At 34.4% G+C, this 19,753-nt stretch overlaps 1 protein-coding gene across 1 annotated transcript; it reads right to left on the reverse strand.

The window, feature by feature from the left end:
* Window positions 1–2,012: 2,012 nt before the first annotated feature.
* LOC133188669 (macrophage mannose receptor 1-like) lies at window positions 2,013–19,335 on the reverse strand. The gene is made up of 6 exons (XM_061324172.1): window positions 19,166–19,335; window positions 16,826–17,058; window positions 6,378–6,522; window positions 3,217–3,452; window positions 2,379–2,596; window positions 2,013–2,246 (listed from the first exon to the last, which is right to left on the reverse strand). Exons 1-6 carry the CDS (start codon window positions 19,333–19,335, stop codon window positions 2,013–2,015), a joined length of 1,236 nt encoding a protein of 411 aa, XP_061180156.1.
* Between the last annotated feature and the right edge of the window lie 418 nt (window positions 19,336–19,753).

The raw sequence follows: 19,753 nt of genomic DNA on the forward strand, positions 1-19,753 counted from the left end.
CAAGAAAATCAAATTTATCATCTAGAAAATGTTATCTCTAATGTATGAATTTTTGACCTCTTGACCTCAAAATCAATAGGCCGTAGGGAGTTGTGATATAGAATTTCACTGCAAAAGCTCAAAGGCTTCCGGAAACGAAAGTATTACACGCAGACAGAATGCATGAATTAATGACCTTGACCTTTGAGCTTTGGAGTTGTAAAATAAATTACATTTCAAAGGCTCAGAGAGTTCTTGCGATACTTGAAATTTAAAATTAACACGACAAAAGGGAAACAATTATTTATAATATTTCAAATTTTGCGTGTTTTCTTTAATAAATTTTTAGACAATCGACAAATTTTGACTGACATGTAAGACTTAAACTGCTTCATGATCCTTGGGTCTGGAATGCAACTATGACGTCATCACACACACACACACACACACATATAATATTATATATATATATATATATATATATATATATATATATATATATATATATATATATATATATATATATTATGAGAAAGGATGGTTGTTTGAAAAATGACCTTCACTAGTAAGCATCATACAGAAATTGGGAATTTATTTTATCTTTTAAATTCTACTTCTATATTATATGGCTGGTGAAAATGGTGTATGTATGAAGCACTATTTACTTAAATGCAGACATCAACAAACAGAATGTACCCTTATTAAGGATCATAAGAGGATTAAACCCAAACATCTGTGGAAAGAATTCAGTGTAAAATAACAGTTTGAACAACCTCAATGCTATGTTCATCCGGAATGATTGATGGGTCTTTTCTTTTTTATGGATTCAAAAGGCAAATTGATGCAAGTTCAATGAATTCCACAAACTATCTGAACACGTTAGAAAACATTCCAACTTTGATAAGAAAGGACTGCATGGATTTGAACCTGGGATGGTTCAAACAAGATGGCACCATCTTTCATACTGAAGAGTTGTGTTCGAATATATCAATGCAACAAACAGTTAATGGACACTTTATTTCGTTTTGCAAAAATCCAGAGTGATCAACACATTCCATTAAGACTTTGAAATAAATCATTCTTTCAAATCAAAAGTGAATGGGCAAATAAGGTGTGCAAAATGCCTATAACTTTAAGTGTATAAAATCAATTTTTAAAAGAATCTCCCCTTTGAAGGGAAGACATAATTTATGATGAAATTATTCCGAACAAAGTTTTTTTTAATTGAAAGATGTGAAATTATGAAAAATTTAACTTTTCTGTAGAAGCCTTTCTCGACAAAAATTAATTTATGGTTAAAAAATATTGCAGTTTTCTTGGAGTTTGAACCCGACCAATAAAAGTCTTGAATACCAGCTTTTTTCAGTGATTGACATTTTTTTCCAGAATCTTTTGTTTTTATTTGACTGACACATTAACCACTACCCCATACAGAAATAACAGATCTTAGCATTTAAATCTTTTTTGTGACATGACCATTGAGTAAATGGACTTCAAATATTTCTCGGTAGGATGCAAATGTGGCATTAAAGTGTATTTTACGGTATTTTGGGCCCTTGCTCCATGTTTCTGTCAATCGAAAACTTTTACTTTAAAAAAAAATGGAGCAAAGACCCATACGGGAATACTGTGTTATAGTTGAAAAAATGATTATTTGTTTTTCTTTGGTGTATGCATGCTATAATAATGAATAATTTCAATACTTGTGAGATTGTTTCAAAATCTGGAGAGTTTCTGTAACTTAAAGCAAACAAAATTAAACGAAAGCTTCAAAAACATTCTGCTAAAATCGAATTTTATTTCTTATTTTCATACATATGTTGTGCCACAGGCCTTTTGCTCGACTTATTAACCCATCCTCTAATGTAATGAATAAATTCATTTAATTAAAAATGTCTTTTTAATTTTTTATTGTCTGATTTATAAAGTTTGAAGTTTGGGGGCAATTTTAAACGCCCTTGTATTTAAAAATGACATACAGTATAATCTAACGAAGAATTTCACACAAATTGTAGAATCACTACATGGTATCATTATGCGGTGTACTGAAGTCCGTGTGGTTTCTGGGAGATGGGTGTAAAAGAGATGGTCTTTTTGGTCTCCTTTTCATCCTCCTCCTCCTCCTCCACAAAGCGGTAATCGTCTTTACTTCTGATGCAGCAGAACCACCCCAAACAAATTAATGTCATCAATACAGCGAAAGTGGAGAATCCGATACACAGACCAATGGCCCCAAATCTGGCTGGAGGTACTGATTCGTCAAATGTCTGTATACGACATATGAAATTTATAAACAAAAATCATTTAATTTGTATAAAATAAAATGAAAATACTTATTTGTATTATGCGTCTTTTACAATAAAGTGAAGCATTTACACGCAGGTCTTAACTTTGGTCACCTTGCCATTTGCTCCTATCGCCTTTCCATCAGCGCTATACTCCACAAACCACCATGGTTTGGTGGTGGTCACCAGTTGAGTGGTAGAAGTGGTAGGTGCCTGGGTAGTGGTTGTGGTGGTAGGAGTTGGTGTAGAGGTAGTGGTTGTAGTGGTAGGAGTTGGTGTAGTGGTAGTGGTGGTAGTTGTAGTGGTAGTGGTGGTGACGGGTGTAAAATGGACTAAAAATATTTTTATTTACATTAGCACATCTTCATTTAGATTAATAAACCGAAAGAGTGCAGTGTAAAAATAATGTTTACTTTATTTAAAATAACGGGATGCCCTTGAACTAGTGTCATTTATAATACATTCAGCCTATCAATTTTATTTTTATACCAGTTATGTGACACATAGCTGATATACGCGACATAACTGGTACTATTAGTACCACACAAATATATTCATTATCGCTTTATGAATTTTATTTTGATATCACAAACGCTAACCGCTGTGTAACCTAATATTTAAATTAAAATCACACTCATATTAATTGACAAGTGTAAGGATAGTAGCTGCTGGAATGACTCTTTTATGAATCGTAACTTACCCAAAGGATTTTACAGGGATTTTGTAAATATAAATTATCACATTTGCAGATAACGCGCGTTACTCAATTTGCACAAACCGTTGCAGTTATGAGACTAAATCCTTAAAAAATAAATTCTAGATCTACACAAGAAACACAAGCTTTAGACATTTTGTCGGATGTCAAAATATCAATTTTATTTGAGACATTTTCATTTATCAAGGATCTTATCCACAAGCAATTCATGCACTAAAAATCTCTTGGCAAACTAACCTTGACAAAGGAAATTATAACTGGTAGAGCATCTCCAGTCCGCCCACCTGAAGACTCCCCCTCCATCTGAGGCCAATCGGATACAGAAATCGGTGTTTGGGTTATTAGGTTCAGAAGATCTCCAGGGATAGCTATTATAACCGATTCCGTACACGCCTGACGTAATCACCGTACCATCCTCATAAACGTACTGTCCTCCTGATAGCGACAAACCGAACCACACATCGTTAACTGACCTAAAACAAAAAACCGAAACACACATCGTTAACTGATCTAAAACAAAAAACGAAACACACATCGTTAACTGACCTAAAACAAACAAGAGGCCCATGGGCCACAACGCTCACCTGAGTAACTTTGGCCCTACTGTTCTTCACCAGATTTTTCCCTTGTTATACGTATTGTGGCCCCACCCTATCCCCGGGGGTCATGATTTGAACAATTTAGAACATACACTACCCCAGAATGCTTCCATGTAAGTTTCAGCTTTTCTGACCCTGTGGTTCTTGAGAAGAAGATTTTTAAAGATTTTTCCTATATATTTCAATGTAAAACTTTGAATCCCCATTGTGGCCCCACCCTACCCCTGGGGTCATGATTTGAACAATTTAGAATCTAAACTACCCCAGAATGCTTCCATGTAAGTTTAAAGGTCTTACGCAAGGAAATAGCCAATCAAAATGAACTACAAGTCAATTGTACATGTAGTTCTATATATAGAGAGAGACAATATCTTTTTCTTTTTTCATTTTCGGCAACTTTTTTTTTAGGTCTACAGTTTTAATTTTGGACTCATGTACTAGGAATATCATATTTTTAGCAGAATTGTGCCACTGAATTAAAGGGAACTCTTTTTTTAGATGCGCTTCCTGGATGGTGTGTAGGCTGTTTGTCAACATGTGAAACCCACGTATATTTCAGGGTAGGTATGTTTACACTCAATTTTCTTTCTTAAAAGCCGTATAAGACGTATTTTTTCTGATCTTAAATTTTTGTCTCAGCATTAATCTTTATTTTCTCTTTCATGAATTATCTGCTGAGAGCCTTATTGATTAATTAATTTAATTAAAGCTACATAGTAACATATAGTGAAATTATTTCCTTGTGTGAGACCTTTAGCTTTTCTAGCCCATGTGGTTCTTAAGAAGAAGATTTTAAAAGATTTTTCCTATATATTTCAATGTAAAACTTTGATTCCCCATTGAGGCCCCACCCTACCCCTGGGGTCATGATTTAAAGAATTTAGAATCTACACTACCCCAGAATGCTTCCATGTAAGTTTCAGCTTTTCTGGCCCAGTGGTTCTTGAGAAGAAGATTTTTAAAGATTTTTCTTATATATTTCAATGTAAAACTTTGACTCCCCATTGTGGCCCCACCCTACCCCCGGGGGTCATAATTTGAAGAATTTATAGAATCTACACCACCCCCGGATGTTTCCATGTAAGTTTCAGCTTTTCTGGCCCAGTGGTTCTTGAGAAGAAGATTTATTTATGACCCCACCCTATTTTTGTCTTTTCTCGATTACCTCCTGTTAGGGGGCTTGATCATTCATTTTAATAATTTAAACTCCCCCCAAACTTTTCCCAAGGATGCTTTGTACCAACATTGGTCAAAATTGGCCCAGTGGTTCTTGAGAAGAAGTTTAAAATGTGAAAAGTTTACAGACGGACGGACGGACGACGGACAACAGGTGATCAGAAAAGCTCACTTGAGCTTTCAGCTCAGGTGAGCTAAAACCGAACCACACATCATTAATTGACCTAGAACAAAAAACCGAACCACACATCGTTAATTGACATAGAACAATAACAAAGCACTCATCGAACCACATATTGTGAACTGACTAAGAACAAAAACCGAACCACACATCGTTATTAAACTGACCTATAACAGAAACCAAACCACATATCGTTAATTGACATAGAACAAAAAACAAAGCACACATCGAACCACATATTGTGAACTGATCTCTAGAACAAAAAAAAAGCACCACACATCACATCGTTTAAAACCTAGAACAAAAAGGAGCCACGCATCGTTAACTCACTAGAACACACACACCCTCTCTCTCTCTCTCTCTCTCTCTCTCTCTCTCTCTCTCTCTCTCACACACACACCAAGAATACATCGTTAAAAATAAACTACACGTCGTTCACTGACCTAGAAAAAAAATCAAACTACACATCATTTTCTGACCTAGAACAAAACTCTGAACCCCACATCGTTAACCGAATTGGAATTAAAAAATCTAACCACATATTATTAACTGAAAACCCAACCACGCATCGTCAACTGACATAGTAAAAACAAGAGGCCCATGGGCCACATCGCTCACTGAGCACGGTGGCTAGGAAAAAAAAGCAGAAATTAGTTCAGTATTAAAAAGTATAAGTGCATAGGTGGCCCTGACCTACCCCTAAAAAGGGTGGGTATGATTTGAACAAACTTGAATCTACACTATAGCTAAGGATGCTTACACAATTCTTTGCCGAACTGTGGCTTTTTCCTACAAGTTTGAACTTTCATTGTGGTACCACCCTATCCCTAGGGGTCAGGATTGGAACAAATCTGAATCTACACTACCTGAGGATGCTTCCATATACATGTAATTAATCATGGCTTTGGTGTTCTTGAGAAGATTTTTAAAAAAAATTCATATGTATTCCAATGTATAACTTTGCTCATCCATTGTGGCCCCACCCTACCCCCAGGGATTATGATTTGAACAAATCTGAATCTACACTACCTGAGGATATTTCCATATAAATATGACCAATCATGGCTTGGTTGTTCTTGAGAAGAAGACTTTTAAAGATTTAAAAAAAAAAGATCCATCATACTAAATGGGAAAAAATATATGGTCAAGAATTAAGGGGAAATCCACGAAAATGTACTTAAAATCACTTATTTTCTAGGGGTCAAAGTTTAAGTCAATTTCATGGTTTGAGGGAAAAATATGGCATGGTTTGTGGGGATCTAATTTCGTGGTTGAAAGGCAAACACAATTTAATTAAGGAGGACATGAATTCATGGGTCCCTTCTTAGCACAAAAACAACGGAAATTAAACCCCATGAAAATTGGTGATTTCATAGTTTTTTTAAGATACAAAGATCATGGTGAACGTATCATATGATCTGCAGATCTTAAAAAGACTCTACCCCGAGTTTTGTTGTACATTGATGTATTTGATGGCCGCTTCATTTATCTCAGCAGATGTTATGGAGGCCAGTTTCATTCCCATTCCTTCACACGTGGATTTAGCAGCTGACCACCCACTAATGGTCGCAGGATTCATGTGGAAACCTGTAAAATAACAAACGGCAACATGTAAAGTTAAGCATTTAATTTGCAAAATTTCCAACAAAATTACCTATTTTCAAGATAGAAATCAATTTTAAATGTTAACGACATTTCTCATAAGGCACAAAAAAAAATTAAAATTGCTTCTACTATATTCACAATATAATTTGCGTTCATGTGAGCAATTTATAACTAAAATCTTTGTACGATTTTTATTGTCGTTTAGACTATTAAAAATATCCTTTGGACAATTTTTTATGATCATTTCAGTTAACTGATTTTTGAACTCGTCTGTACAATTTAGAATACCATCTGTATAATTTTCTATCGTTTGTACTAATCTAAAAAAAATTCTTACTATCTAATTATAAATTGCTTATACAATTTAAAACGATTATGCAATTTAAAATCGCTTATATAATGTAGAAATTTACGGAAGCGTATTGCTGCCAATTGAAAATATTTTTTTTCTAAGTCGTACGTACAAGATAATATGTTGAACGTACGAGATACTAAGTCGTACGTGCGATATATTACGTCGTACGTACGAGATAATATGTCGTAGGTACGAGACGTACGACATAATATCTCGTACGTACGAGATACTATGTCGTACGTACGAGATAATAATAAGTCGTACGTACGAGATATTTTGTCGTACGTTCGAGATACTAAGTCGTATGTACGAGATACTAAGTCGTACGTACGACATACTAAGTCGTACGTACGACATACTTAGTCGTACGACATAGTAAGTCGTATGTACAACGTACTATGTCGTACCTACGAGATAATATGTCGTACGTACAACATACTAAGTCGTACGTACGAGATATGTAGTTATCAAGATTTTTTGAAGGATAGCATGATGCATTAAAAGTACACAAGTCAAATAAGCAAAAATTACGGAAGCGTATTGCTGCCAATTGAAAAAAATTATTCTAAGTCGTACGTACGAGATACTAAGTCGTACGTACGAGATACTAAGTCGTACGTTCGAGATACTATGTTGTACGTACGAGATACTAAGTCCTACGTACGAGATAATAAGTCCTACGTACGAGATAACAAGAAGTCGTACGTACGAGAAAATATATTGTACATACGAGATAATAAGTCGTACGTACGAGATAACAATAAGTCGTATGTACGAGATAATATGTTGTACGTTCGAGATAATAAGTAGTTATCAAGATTTGTTTATAATTTTATGAAGTATCAAGTATGGAGGGCGTGCAAACAGTTGTCGTGCTTGTGAAGTTTATTCTTATGTTAGGATTTTACCACAACGAAATGATTTTCCAGGAAAATCCCCTTTAAAAATCAATGCTTCATTGTCAAGTTATTTTTTACAATATATATTTCTAAATATTTCAGATTGGAATTTAGAACCTAAATGTCATCAAAGAAATTTTATGATTAACCTTCAAAGTTTATTAAAAGAGGATATTCACGGTAAAAAAGTCTATTTTTGCATAAATGTTGACTTAGAAGTCCGATCCAAAGTAGCCCCCCCCAAAAAAAAAATATTTTGGTAGGTTTTGATCTAAGGAATATTTAGGAATAAAACTTTTCAGGGGTACCGATGGGGTTGAAATGTACAAAAAAAAAAAAAAAAAAAAAAAAAAAAAAACTCGAAAATGCAAAATCATATTTCTGTAATTGTGGTTTGTATTTATGTCTAATGTCGTTTAAATTAGAAAACCTCGGATGGTTTGAGACTGACATTCAACATTTTTATAGTGGCCTGGTTCGAATCACCTGATGGCACACGTTTACTTTTATAAAAATAGTTTGTGTATTTCACAGGAGTCGCACACACACGCACGCTCCCTCCCTCCCCCCCCCCCCCCAAAAAAAATGCGTGAATGACATATAGTTGATCCTATACATCTAAACTCGGAAAAGTTTCCTAACAGATCGCAGAACTAATCGATGATATGAGGGACAGAATATCGTCAAGATTTGATTTTAAGAAGAGTATAAATCTTTTAAAAGAAGATAACTTTTCTAAGAGGTGTTACGTATATGATCAGATTGAAGATCTGGGGGGCCGTAACAGAAAGCATGCTATTAAGATTTCAATTGACTTAAAGCAGGGTCACAAGTCTAAAATATAAATTATGAAATTTTTCTTTATCAAATAAATAAGCTGTCAACTATTATTTGATAAAGAAAAATTTCATATATTTTAATTTTTTATCATTTTTCTTTATCTTTATATGGAACTCTTTTTCATCTAAAGGAGAACAATATAGTCTAAAAATGGCCACGACCCCCCCAGCCCTCTTAAGAGGAGTTGCGCTTACAAACTGTTCATCTCTATATTCAAAATATGGCCAAAATTAAAGTTCAAAAGGGCCGAAATTCCCAGAAAAATAAAGAAATTAGAATTTCTTGGTAATATGCACATCTATACATTATGTACTGAAATTCTATGCAGCGGTTTAAGAAGAGTTGTGCTTATAAAAAATTTAAAATAAAAAATAAATAAATAAAGAGGACTGACGGACTAATGACGGGTCAAAAACATTATACCACTCGCAACTTGTTGTTATAAAAGTAATTTATAATTTCTCTCTGCATTTAAACACTGTTTCTAGACGATATCCTAAATAGCCCTTTATACTCTTAATAATACCATTTTCAGCTCGAATTAATAAGGCTTTGAAAATAGGCAAATTCACATGTCAATACATGTATACCTTATTGAATAAAATCGTTAACCTTCCTATTCTATAATTTGTGAATTGTAACAAAATAATAGTTTTAAAAGATAAATATAAAATAAACTAAATAAAATCCCGAGTTCGAATCCTGCAGAGGAATCTGTATAAAATGAATGCGATTTTTAAAAATCGCACTTTTACCTAAAAAATTGTTTAATTTTGCTTATTTGACTTGCGTACTTTTTATGCATCATGCTATCGTTCAACAAATCTTGATAACTACATACAGTATTATCTAGTACGTACGACATATTATCTTGTACGTACGACTTAGTATCTCGTACGTACGATTTAGTATCTCGTACGTACGACTTAGTATCTCGTACGTACGACTTAGTATCTCGTACGTGCAACATAATATATCGTACGTACGACTTATTATTATCTCGTACTTACGACCTAGTATCTCGTACGTACGACTTAGTATCTCGTACGTACGACTTAGTATCTCGTACGTACGACTTAGTATCTTATACGTACGACATAATATCTCGTACGTACGACTTAGTATCTCGTACGTACGACTTAGTATCTCGTACGTGCGACTTAGTATCTCGTACGTACGACTTACTATCTCGTACGTACGACTTAGTATCTCGTACGTACGACTTAGTATCTTGTACGTACGACATAATATCTCGTACGTACGACATAGAAAAAAAATATTTTCAATTGGCAGCAATACGCTTCCGTAGAAATTTGGTTGTACGATAATTGAAATAATTTTTATTTTTTCGAAAATTGTAGGATTTTAAAAAAATGTGTGAACGATCTTAAAATGTTTTATGATATTTCGAAATCATGTGGTTGATTTAAAAATCTATGAACACCATAAATTAACCAAGAGGTCCAGGGGCCACATCGCCCACCTGAGCAGTATGGCTTAAAAAAGTTTAAATATAAAAGTGGGGGGGGGGGGGGGAGGGGGAGATGTCATGAATTTGAATGTACATTACCTGAGGATGCTTCCATGTAAAAATGACCAATCATGGCTTTGCTGTTCTTGAGAAGAAGATTTTTAAAGATTTTTCCTATATATTCCTATGTAAAACTTTGATCGCCCATTGTGGCCCACCCGACCCCCGGGGGTCATGATTTGAACAAACTTGAATCTACACCACATGAGGATGTTATCATGTAAATATGACCAATCATGGCTTTGTTGTTCTTGAGAAGAAGATTTTTAAAGATATTTCCTATATATTCCTATGTAAAACTTTGATCGCCCATTGTGGCCTCACCCAACCCCCGGGGGTCATGATTTGAACAAACTTGAATGTACACTACCTGAGGATGCTTCCTTGTAAATATGACCAATCATGGCTTTGCTGTTCTTGAGAAGAAGATTTTTAAAGATTTTTTCCTATATATTCCTATGTAAAACTTTGATCCCCCATTGTGGCGCCACCCGACCCCGGGGGTCATGATTTGAACAAATTTGAATCTACACTACCTGAGGATGCTTCCACATAAGTTTCATATTTTCAAGCATAGTGGTTCTTGAGAAGAAGATTTTTTAATGATGCCATTAATTTTTCACGAATTCGTCATTATCTCCCCTTGGAAGAAGGCGTGGCCCTTCATTTGAACAAACTTGAATCCCCTTTACCCAAGGATACTTTGTGGCAAGTTTGGTTGAAATTGGCCCAGTGGTTCTGGAGAAGAAGTTGAAATTGTGAAAAGTTTACGCCAACGACAACGACGACAGACAACGGACAAATTTTGATCAGAAAAGCTCACTTGAGCCTTTGGCTCAGGTGAGCTAAAAATATATTTTTCACAAATATAAGGTTTTAGGTATTATGTATATAATATAATATATATTATATTATATGTTTTATGTATTATGTTTTGTGCAAACAAGCGTGCATGTAGAAACTGTGGTATATATATGTCAAAGTTCAAGTTCAATTTATTCTCTCAAACCAATTACTGATACATGAGGTTCTATGTACTATATATACAAAGACAGTTTACAAGACACGCATGAAATGGCGGAAATGCATACAAATTTTAAAGAAACAACAAGAATAATTATGGAAGACAGACTTGTTCATATACTCTAGCCATGTAACCACACAATTTAATTTATACCTTAGAGTCATCAGTTGACAATAATTTTGAGAATTTATATTAAAAAAAAAATTGGTCTATTACAATATTTACTAGGTAAAAACTTCTCCCTGCATTTTGAAAAAAAAAAAATTGACATCCTAAAACATAATGATACGCATCTGCTATTTGTCCATTATTACAGATATTACAAAGTCTATCATTTTTGGAATTCCACACCATCTCCCAGTCTCAAATGGGAGTCGATGATTTGCAGTTCTTAATTTGATTAGAATTGTTCTAAATTTCTTAGGTAGTATATTCAAATACTTTTCAAATCCAAATTCTGTTTTTCCAAAAGAAAGCTTAGATAATTCAACCGCTTCTAAAAATGTACAAAATTTTAATAGGTCATTTCCTAACAGTATTTTTATGCCCCCGTATCGAAGATTCGGGGGTATATAGTTTTTGCCCTGTCCGTCCGTCTGTCTGTCTGTTTGTCCGCAAAAACTTTAACATTGCCCATAACTTTTGATTGATTGGAGCTATGGCTTTCATATTTCACATGTGTATTCCTTGTGACAAGACCTTTCTTTGGGTACCACCATATTTGACCTCTTGACCTTAACCTAGGAATTTGACCCAGTTTTGCAAAATTTTTACCTTGGCCATAACTTTTGAACGATTGGTTCCAGGGCTTTCATACTTCACGTATGTAATCCTTGTGACAAGACCTTCCTTTGAATACCAACAACTTGGACCCTTTGACCTTGACCTTGGAGTTTGACATACTTTTAGAAAACTTTAACTTGGCCAAAACTTCTGAACGATTGGTGCTAGGGCTTTCATACTACATATATGTAATGCTTGTGACAAGACCTTTCTTTGGATACAAACAACTTTGACCCTGTGACCTTGACCTTGGAGTTTGACCTACTTTTGAAAAACTTTTACCTTGGTCATAACTTTTTAACAATTGGTTCTATGGCTTTCATATTTCACATGTATATTCCTTGTGAAAGGCCTTTCCTGGGCATCATTCATTGTAACCATTTGACCCTGACATTGATGTTTGACTTACTTTTGAAAAAACTTTAACCTTTTCCATATCTATTCAATGGTTGCTGATAGCGTTTTATATTTCACAGGTATGTTCCTCAAGACAAGACCTTACTTTGGGTACCAACATATTTGATTTGCATTTGAGAAAGTTTAACGTTTGCTGTAAGTTGCCATACGGGGGCATCAGTGTTTCACAAACACATCTTGTTTTTCTTAGCAAACTCTTCCATATTTTAAGATTGTGACTCTTTTTAGATATCAATAAGCACATATTCATAAACCAAGACCCAAGTACCTGTTGTATATTGGTCATCAAGGTAACTTCAAGTGTGCAAAATCAGTGAATACATATATGATCAAATCTACTGTTTTGTCATTAGAAATAGATTCAAACCTAAAATATGCCTATATCTACGGAAGCCCTGGAGGGACATTGACTTACTTGTTATGATTGATTTGTCAATGCTTATTTGTTGTGACTTATTTGTTTCGACTTTTTGTTGCTGGTTATAACTGTGTTACGTAGCTTTAGAGAGCGTGTAGCTTTGCTTACGTGTATTATTAAAATGATATGTTCAGTCCTAGTTGAAATGTAGTTTTTGATCGATTAATTGTAGTTTAAAGTCCAGTACAGTTGTGACTACTAAATGTTTATCTGATAATACATGTATCTTGTAACTTAATTCTTATTTGTAACTTCCAGTTTGCATAATGATTGAACACATGGACATGAACATAACTACTATTTTATCTTGTCGTTAGTAATAAATTCAAAGGCAAAATATTACTTTCTTCTTTTCTAAAACTACACGTAGCCTCCATCTTTCACACCACGTTTTAGGGTTAAGTAAATGTGTGATAACAAATTTAGAATAACAAGAATTAACAATTAAGTCATAAGAACTGGGTACATACCTCTAATTATTTTTAGAATCGGTAAGGGAAGAAAGTAGTTCACTAAAACGAAATAGTTGAAATAACTTTCAAGCAGTATATAAAATAAGTAGGTCATCTGAACTAAAGATGCTTGATATATATTAAAGAAGAGAAAATTCCAAGTTAAATCATTTTCATTATTGTGTTAACTTTGAAAGGAAAGGAATTGAATTGTTTGATATGTGCATACCCTGACTTTGGGAATTACCCTACTTTTTCTTTCTTTTTCAGATGTTTTTGCGAACATGTGCATTTTGCCGGAAAACGAATCTGACATGCCACCTCGAGATTTTAACCAGTGAGAGAAAATTTTAGGAGCTTTCATTTGAGGGGTGTCCCATCCTTCAACGAAAATTAGGGGAGGAGCTCTGTGAGAAAACGTTAACATTGTAGCCTATGGGAAATGTATTAGTGGATTGTACCCAACTAACTCAAAACACCAAAAGAAGTAAGTTAATGTCCCTCCAGGGCTTCCGTATATATCTTCTTTGCACGCCATATTAAACGTATGATAACAAATGTAAATTAACAAGAATTAACAATTAGTCAAAACATCTGAGAAGTATTAGTAAGTCAGTGTCCTTCCGGGACTTCCGTTACTCTTGGAAATTCAACCCAAGCCATGTTTTTCTCTTGTAATTGCAGGGATGTAACATGTCAAACCAGTTCTGCTGTTGATTTTGTCTGTGTATTTTTAGAAGAGACATCCTTGCTCATCATAATCATACATCTGATTTATCTTCTAAATGTACAGGGGGAGAAAAGAAGATTTTTTTTTTTAAAAGTCATACCTTTTCACCATGTGATCATTAGAGCCCCACCCTATCTCCAGAACCCATGACCCTGGGGCCACAAATTTCACAATTTTGAAAGAGGAACCTTTGATCATCATAACCATACATCTGATTTATTTGCTAAATATACAGGGGAAGAGAAGAAGTCTTTTAAAGAATTTATGCATTTTTACTATATGATCATTACAGCCCCGCTCTAACGCTAGAACCCGTGACCCTTGGGCCACAAATTTCTCAATTTTTGGAAGAGACATCTTTGCTCATCATAGTCATACATCTGATGTATCTTCTAAATATACAGGGGGAGAGAAGACGATTTTAAAAATATTTATGCATTAAATCATGAGAGCCCTGTCCTTACTCCAGAATCCCTGACCCCGGGGCCACAAATTTCACAATTTTGGAAGGACACTCTTGCTCATCATAACCAGGGACCTAGTTTATCTTCTAAATCTAGAGGGGGAGAGAGGAAGATTTTAAAAATATATGCATTTTAGCTATATGATCACTAGAGCCCCACCCTAACACCAGAACCCTTGACCCTGGGGCCAGAAATTGCACGATCTTGGAAGAGGCACCCTCACTCACTATAACCAGACATCTAATTTTTCTGCTAAATAAACAGGGAGAGAGAAGATTTTTTTTAAATTATGCATGTTCACTATGTGATTGTAAGAGCCCCACCCTAACTCCAGAACCCTTAATCTTGGGACCACAAATTTCACAATTTTGGAAGAGGCATCCCTGCTCATCATAATGAGGCACCTAGTTTAACTGCTTAATATACAATGGGAGAGAAGACGATTTTTAAAGAATTTATGCATAATCACTATATGATTATTACAGCCCTATCCTAACTCCAGATCCCCTGACCCTGGGGTCTTGAATTTCATAATTTTGATAGAGGGCTCAATGCGTATTACAACCATGCCAATAGTTAGACTGCTTGATGTCCAGGAGTAAAGAAGAAGATTTCTAAAGATAGCATTAATTTAAATGGTTTTATCCCCAACCCGCAGGCCGCAGTGGGGCAGGGACCATGAAATTCACAAAGTTTGTGCCCCTTCACCAACTAATGCTATATGCCAAAACTAGTTGAAATTGGTTCAGTGGTTCAAGAGAAAAAGATGAAAATGTTCAAAAGTTTACGACCGACATGCCCCGGACGACGACGGACAAAAACAGATAGCAATAGGTCACCTGAGTGACTCAGGTGACCTAAAAAACCTATAAACAGTACAAATCTGTGAAGACGGCTTAAAACAAGGACTCCTGGAAAGCCATAGAACCAATTGTTAAAAAGGGTCAGGTGCCTAGGAGGAGTAAGCATCCCCTGTTGATCTGTCACACCTGCCGTGAGCCCTATGTATTGATCAGGTAGACGGAACGTTCCATAGTCAAGTTCAAAAACAAAAGCCTTACAATTTGTATGAAGCCAAAAAACGACCGAATTATAGGTTATATTTGTTAACAAGGTCATTATAACGACCATAGAATCTACAAATGCTGACTTTAAAGGAATTTCTTTAAATCCCTGTAATATCAACTTATCTGTCAGTAGCCTGCCTCGGTTTATAAATTGATCGTACTCGGAGCATGTTCTTGAGTATCGGAATAAGTTGGGAGTTGTAAACACCATATGCAGGTGATAGCGGGATATTACTACATAAATAAAGAAAGTTGACGATGGAAAAGCTGAAGTCGTCTCGTTTGTTATTCAATTTAGTTATTACTTGGCCCGTATCGGCTACCGGGTATTATATTTAGTAAAACATCCAAATTTAAAACAGATGTGGCAGACACTGTGGTGTCTTTTATTCAAAGTTCACTGATATGTATTATATGTAGTCGACATATAAATGGAAGTAACTACATGTATTATTAATATATCGTCAATATTAATATCTAAATGTCGACATGAAGGCCACAGCAAGTGTATTCTTCTTCTTATGTAGAAGTTTTTGAATCAATTCTGCTTCACTGGAATATAAAAACAGGTCGGCTTGTCGTGGAGCACAATTAGTGCCCATCGAAATTTCAACAGTTTGTTGGAAGACTTGGTCTCCGAAGACTACACAAATGTCATCCTTTCAAGATCAACTTCAGAGTACTTCGGTGTAGAGTCAGAATGATTTTAACAAAGTTATTTTGTTGGTGACCAATTACAAGGTACGAAAATTTCTGACTTCCAAAGCAGTTGTCTATAATATCAAAAAGCCTAGTTTTTAATTTATCGTGAGGAATGGTTATATAAAGTGTAGAAAAGTCGTACATTTTGATGTTACTGACTTATGAAAAAGTCTTCTAAAAGTTTTTGGAGTTTTTGAGAATCTACATCTGATTTACACCAATTCTAGAATATACTGAAGCACAGTACGTCTGAAGTTTTTCCTTTACATTAACAGTTAATATTCTTGTAAAGAAGTAAAGATAGGGGCTTGATAAAGAATTTGCTCTAGCATTTAATGATATTATAGATATAGCAGTGCATGATATTTCGAATTTCTACATTATATCGGGTATGCAATATATTAACTGGCACAGGCGGTTTTTTTTAATATTCAAACAAAAACGTAATCACTATATTAATAATATTTTAAATTATACAAATAATTTTTCTCTGTATTACGAAAGTAGTGTAGATATGCAGTTGAAATAATTCTTATTTTGTATGTGTTGACTTTTAAGATTTTCTCAAATGTCTATGTAAGGTTCAAAATTTCATAAACACACCTTCACACAAGAAATCCTCGGTAGCGGTACAGTCATGGTGTATCCATAGCAGTGAGGCACCCCATTCCATTTTGACGCAAGCTTTATTCACATCATCGACTGGAGTAGAAGCGTTCTTCCAAGGGGTGTTGTAAAATTGGCCCCAGGAGAGTGTAGTTCCGTCTATCCATTTATACACCATTCCTGCCTGTGAAGCATCTCTTTCTAAACCTATCCATACATTCTTGTCTTTTCTGCGCAAAATACAGCATGTGGAGATTTAAAATCCTACTATTTTGTCTTATCGCTAAGTGATATTCTCAGATCTATTTAATTTGACTGTCTTTTTTTAGCAGCAAGGTCAGGTCAATGTCATTATCTTTTTCCTTGCCATTAAGAACAAAAAAATACTAGCGATTGTTGTCAATCATACAATGTCCTCTTCGATTGTAAAATATATGCTTTTCTTTTTGCATGAACAGATAATACTACATATGATCTATCAGATAATTTGACCAAATTTAGTAAAATCATTTCATTAAATTAAGTATCAGCAAACCCCAAAAATTCCTCTAATTTCTTAATGCTTTATCAGATTGTTCTTATTTTCACATACGGTGAAGAGGTCATATAAAGATTTCTTTGTAAAAGTAACGAAAAAAATGCCCACCCCCTCCTTTTCCAAAAATAAGGGACCCATCTTAAAAAGGGAAGAAGAATTATGTTATTGAAGAAAATTGACTAAGGCAGTTTTGCTGATTTTCACTCAAATCTGGAAGCTTACAAAGCTTATACTGTAGTTTGTGTGGTAAATAACATTTATAATATGGTCCTTATTAATAAATTTCATTTACTTCAGAAAATTCTTTATGTCCTTGTTTAAAAATGTGAATTAAATTCATTATTCTGAAGTAAATTTTAAGAGCAGAACATCTGATATTTTCCTACACAACTGTTCCACAAAAATATAATCCCTGTTTGATTTTAAACACAGTTTATGACTTTTATGTCTAATGTACAGTTGTGAGGAGAGAACAATATGTTTTAAATTCCTTTAGCTTACGTTTCAATATTTATGATATTTGAGCAAATATATACTTTGAATGTTTTAATTAGTCAGGCACCAAACAGAAACCCCTTAAAGTTAATTAGACCATGTTGATTAAATCGTATAATTGCTTAATTGCCTCCGTTCACAGATGCCTTGTATAACTTAAGTTTACTGCTTGCATAACATACCACACCTTATTCTCAAGTACACATTTACAAAGAACAGAATTATATAATTGTGTATAAGTATCATTACTTGATCACTCATTAAACAAGAGCCCAAGGGCCTAGAATCGTTATTTTGATACATTGTACAATTTATTATTTCTAATCCATACCTCTTAGTATCCTAAATATTTCGATAAAGACTTGAAATTCCAAAAGCAGGTCATCATGACCTACTTTTTGATTAACACACTCTAAAAAAGATGGATGATTCCAAACTTCTTATTATCCGAAATATTTAGATATAACCTTATACAAAAGGTAGGTCATTGTGACCTCCGTTTTTGTTGGAACAATCTGAGGACCCAACTGAATCAACTAAGCAGGTTAATGATTCAAGCCTTTTATTATCCTAAATATTGAGCTAATTGCGTGCAATTCCAAACCTAGCTCACAGTGACATACCTCTTGCTTGAAACACATCAAGGATCAAAATACATCAACTGACAGAATTTGATTATAATGCAAAATATTGAGATAAAAATGGTAATTCATTGAATAATTTTTAATTTACAACAGATACTCATACTTATGCATAAGTATGCTGATAATCTGCCCAGTGGTTACAGTGAAGAAGATTTGTTAGCAAACACTAACTTTTGTTTTTATTTCCCTAAAGATCTCCCCTTGTTTAAGGACCACATTCCTATTTTTAGTACAAATAGGAGCCCTTGGGCCAAGGATACTCTGTGACTTTGACAAAAATTACTCAAGGGGTTCTTAAGATATGGCCCATATTACAGAAAGTTAATATACATCGCACAAATGGCCATAGCATAAACTCTTCCGTTTGAGCCTTCGGCTCAGGAAAGCTAAAAATTGTTAATAAATTTGATCTTTTTGTGCTTTAATAGAACTGACTGCAATAATAATAATAATAATAATTTAAAAAAATAAAATAAATAAAACACAGTTCCCTCTGTTCTTAACGCTTTTTATGTCAAGAAGTTTAAGTACTACATGTACTCTGTAGTGTTACCACATCAAATTCCATATCTATGCATGTTAAGTTCAAACCCTAAAAGATATGGTTTGGTGTGTAATGAGCAGACAATATTAATGTTAATTGTACTTTACTATACGTACCCCCATAGAGAGTTGTATGTGTTAAGAAAGGCTTTGCCTGCCTCCCACTCAGACTGTGTGTTAAACACGGCCAGCCTCATCCCCAGGGCCTCGCACTCAGCTTTGGCCTGGGCTACAGTCACGTCAGTACTTTTACCATAATAAAATCCTATTAAAACAAAACATTTCATTTATTGTTTAACAATCATGCTTGTGAAATTGATTCCCAAGAAGTTTTGGATCTTCTGAAGGATCAATGGCCTAAACAGTATAGGAATACAGAAAAGCCTTAATTAGCAAAAGTTGTAGTGCAATCCGTCTAAACATATAAAATCGTTATACCTAACGTTGATAAAGCCTCAAAATTCTCAAATTCTTTCAAGTTTATGAAATTCTTGACATTTTTAACGACAGTTATTACCATGCTCAAACCTTGAGTGCTCAAATTATATTAAATCTCCAACTTTTAAAAGTAATACTATCAAGATTTCAATATAGAAGTATAAAACAAAATTAACTGATAGATGAAGCTATGTGGCCAAAGATTTTCAAAAATCTGGTAAAAAATACCCTTGCTTAGTGTAACATGCGAGACCCGAGTGATCTCCT

Source organism: Saccostrea echinata, unplaced genomic scaffold, assembly GCF_033153115.1.
Source record: "Saccostrea echinata isolate AGI-Se365-2 ecotype Australia unplaced genomic scaffold, CSIRO_AGI_Sech_v1 ptg000016l, whole genome shotgun sequence".
Taxonomy (NCBI): domain Eukaryota; kingdom Metazoa; phylum Mollusca; class Bivalvia; order Ostreida; family Ostreidae; genus Saccostrea; species Saccostrea echinata.

Coding starts and splice junctions, on each gene's coding strand:
- LOC133188669 (XM_061324172.1), bottom strand. CDS start 19,335: ATGAAATGTTTTGTTTTAATAGGATTTTATTATGGTAAAAGTACTGAC. Junction 2,597..3,216: donor TTATAATTTCCTTTGTCAAG/GTTAGTTTGCCA, acceptor AAATATTTTTAG/TCCATTTTACACCCGTCACC. Junction 2,247..2,378: donor CGATAGGAGCAAATGGCAAG/GTGACCAAAGTT, acceptor TGTCGTATACAG/ACATTTGACGAATCAGTACC.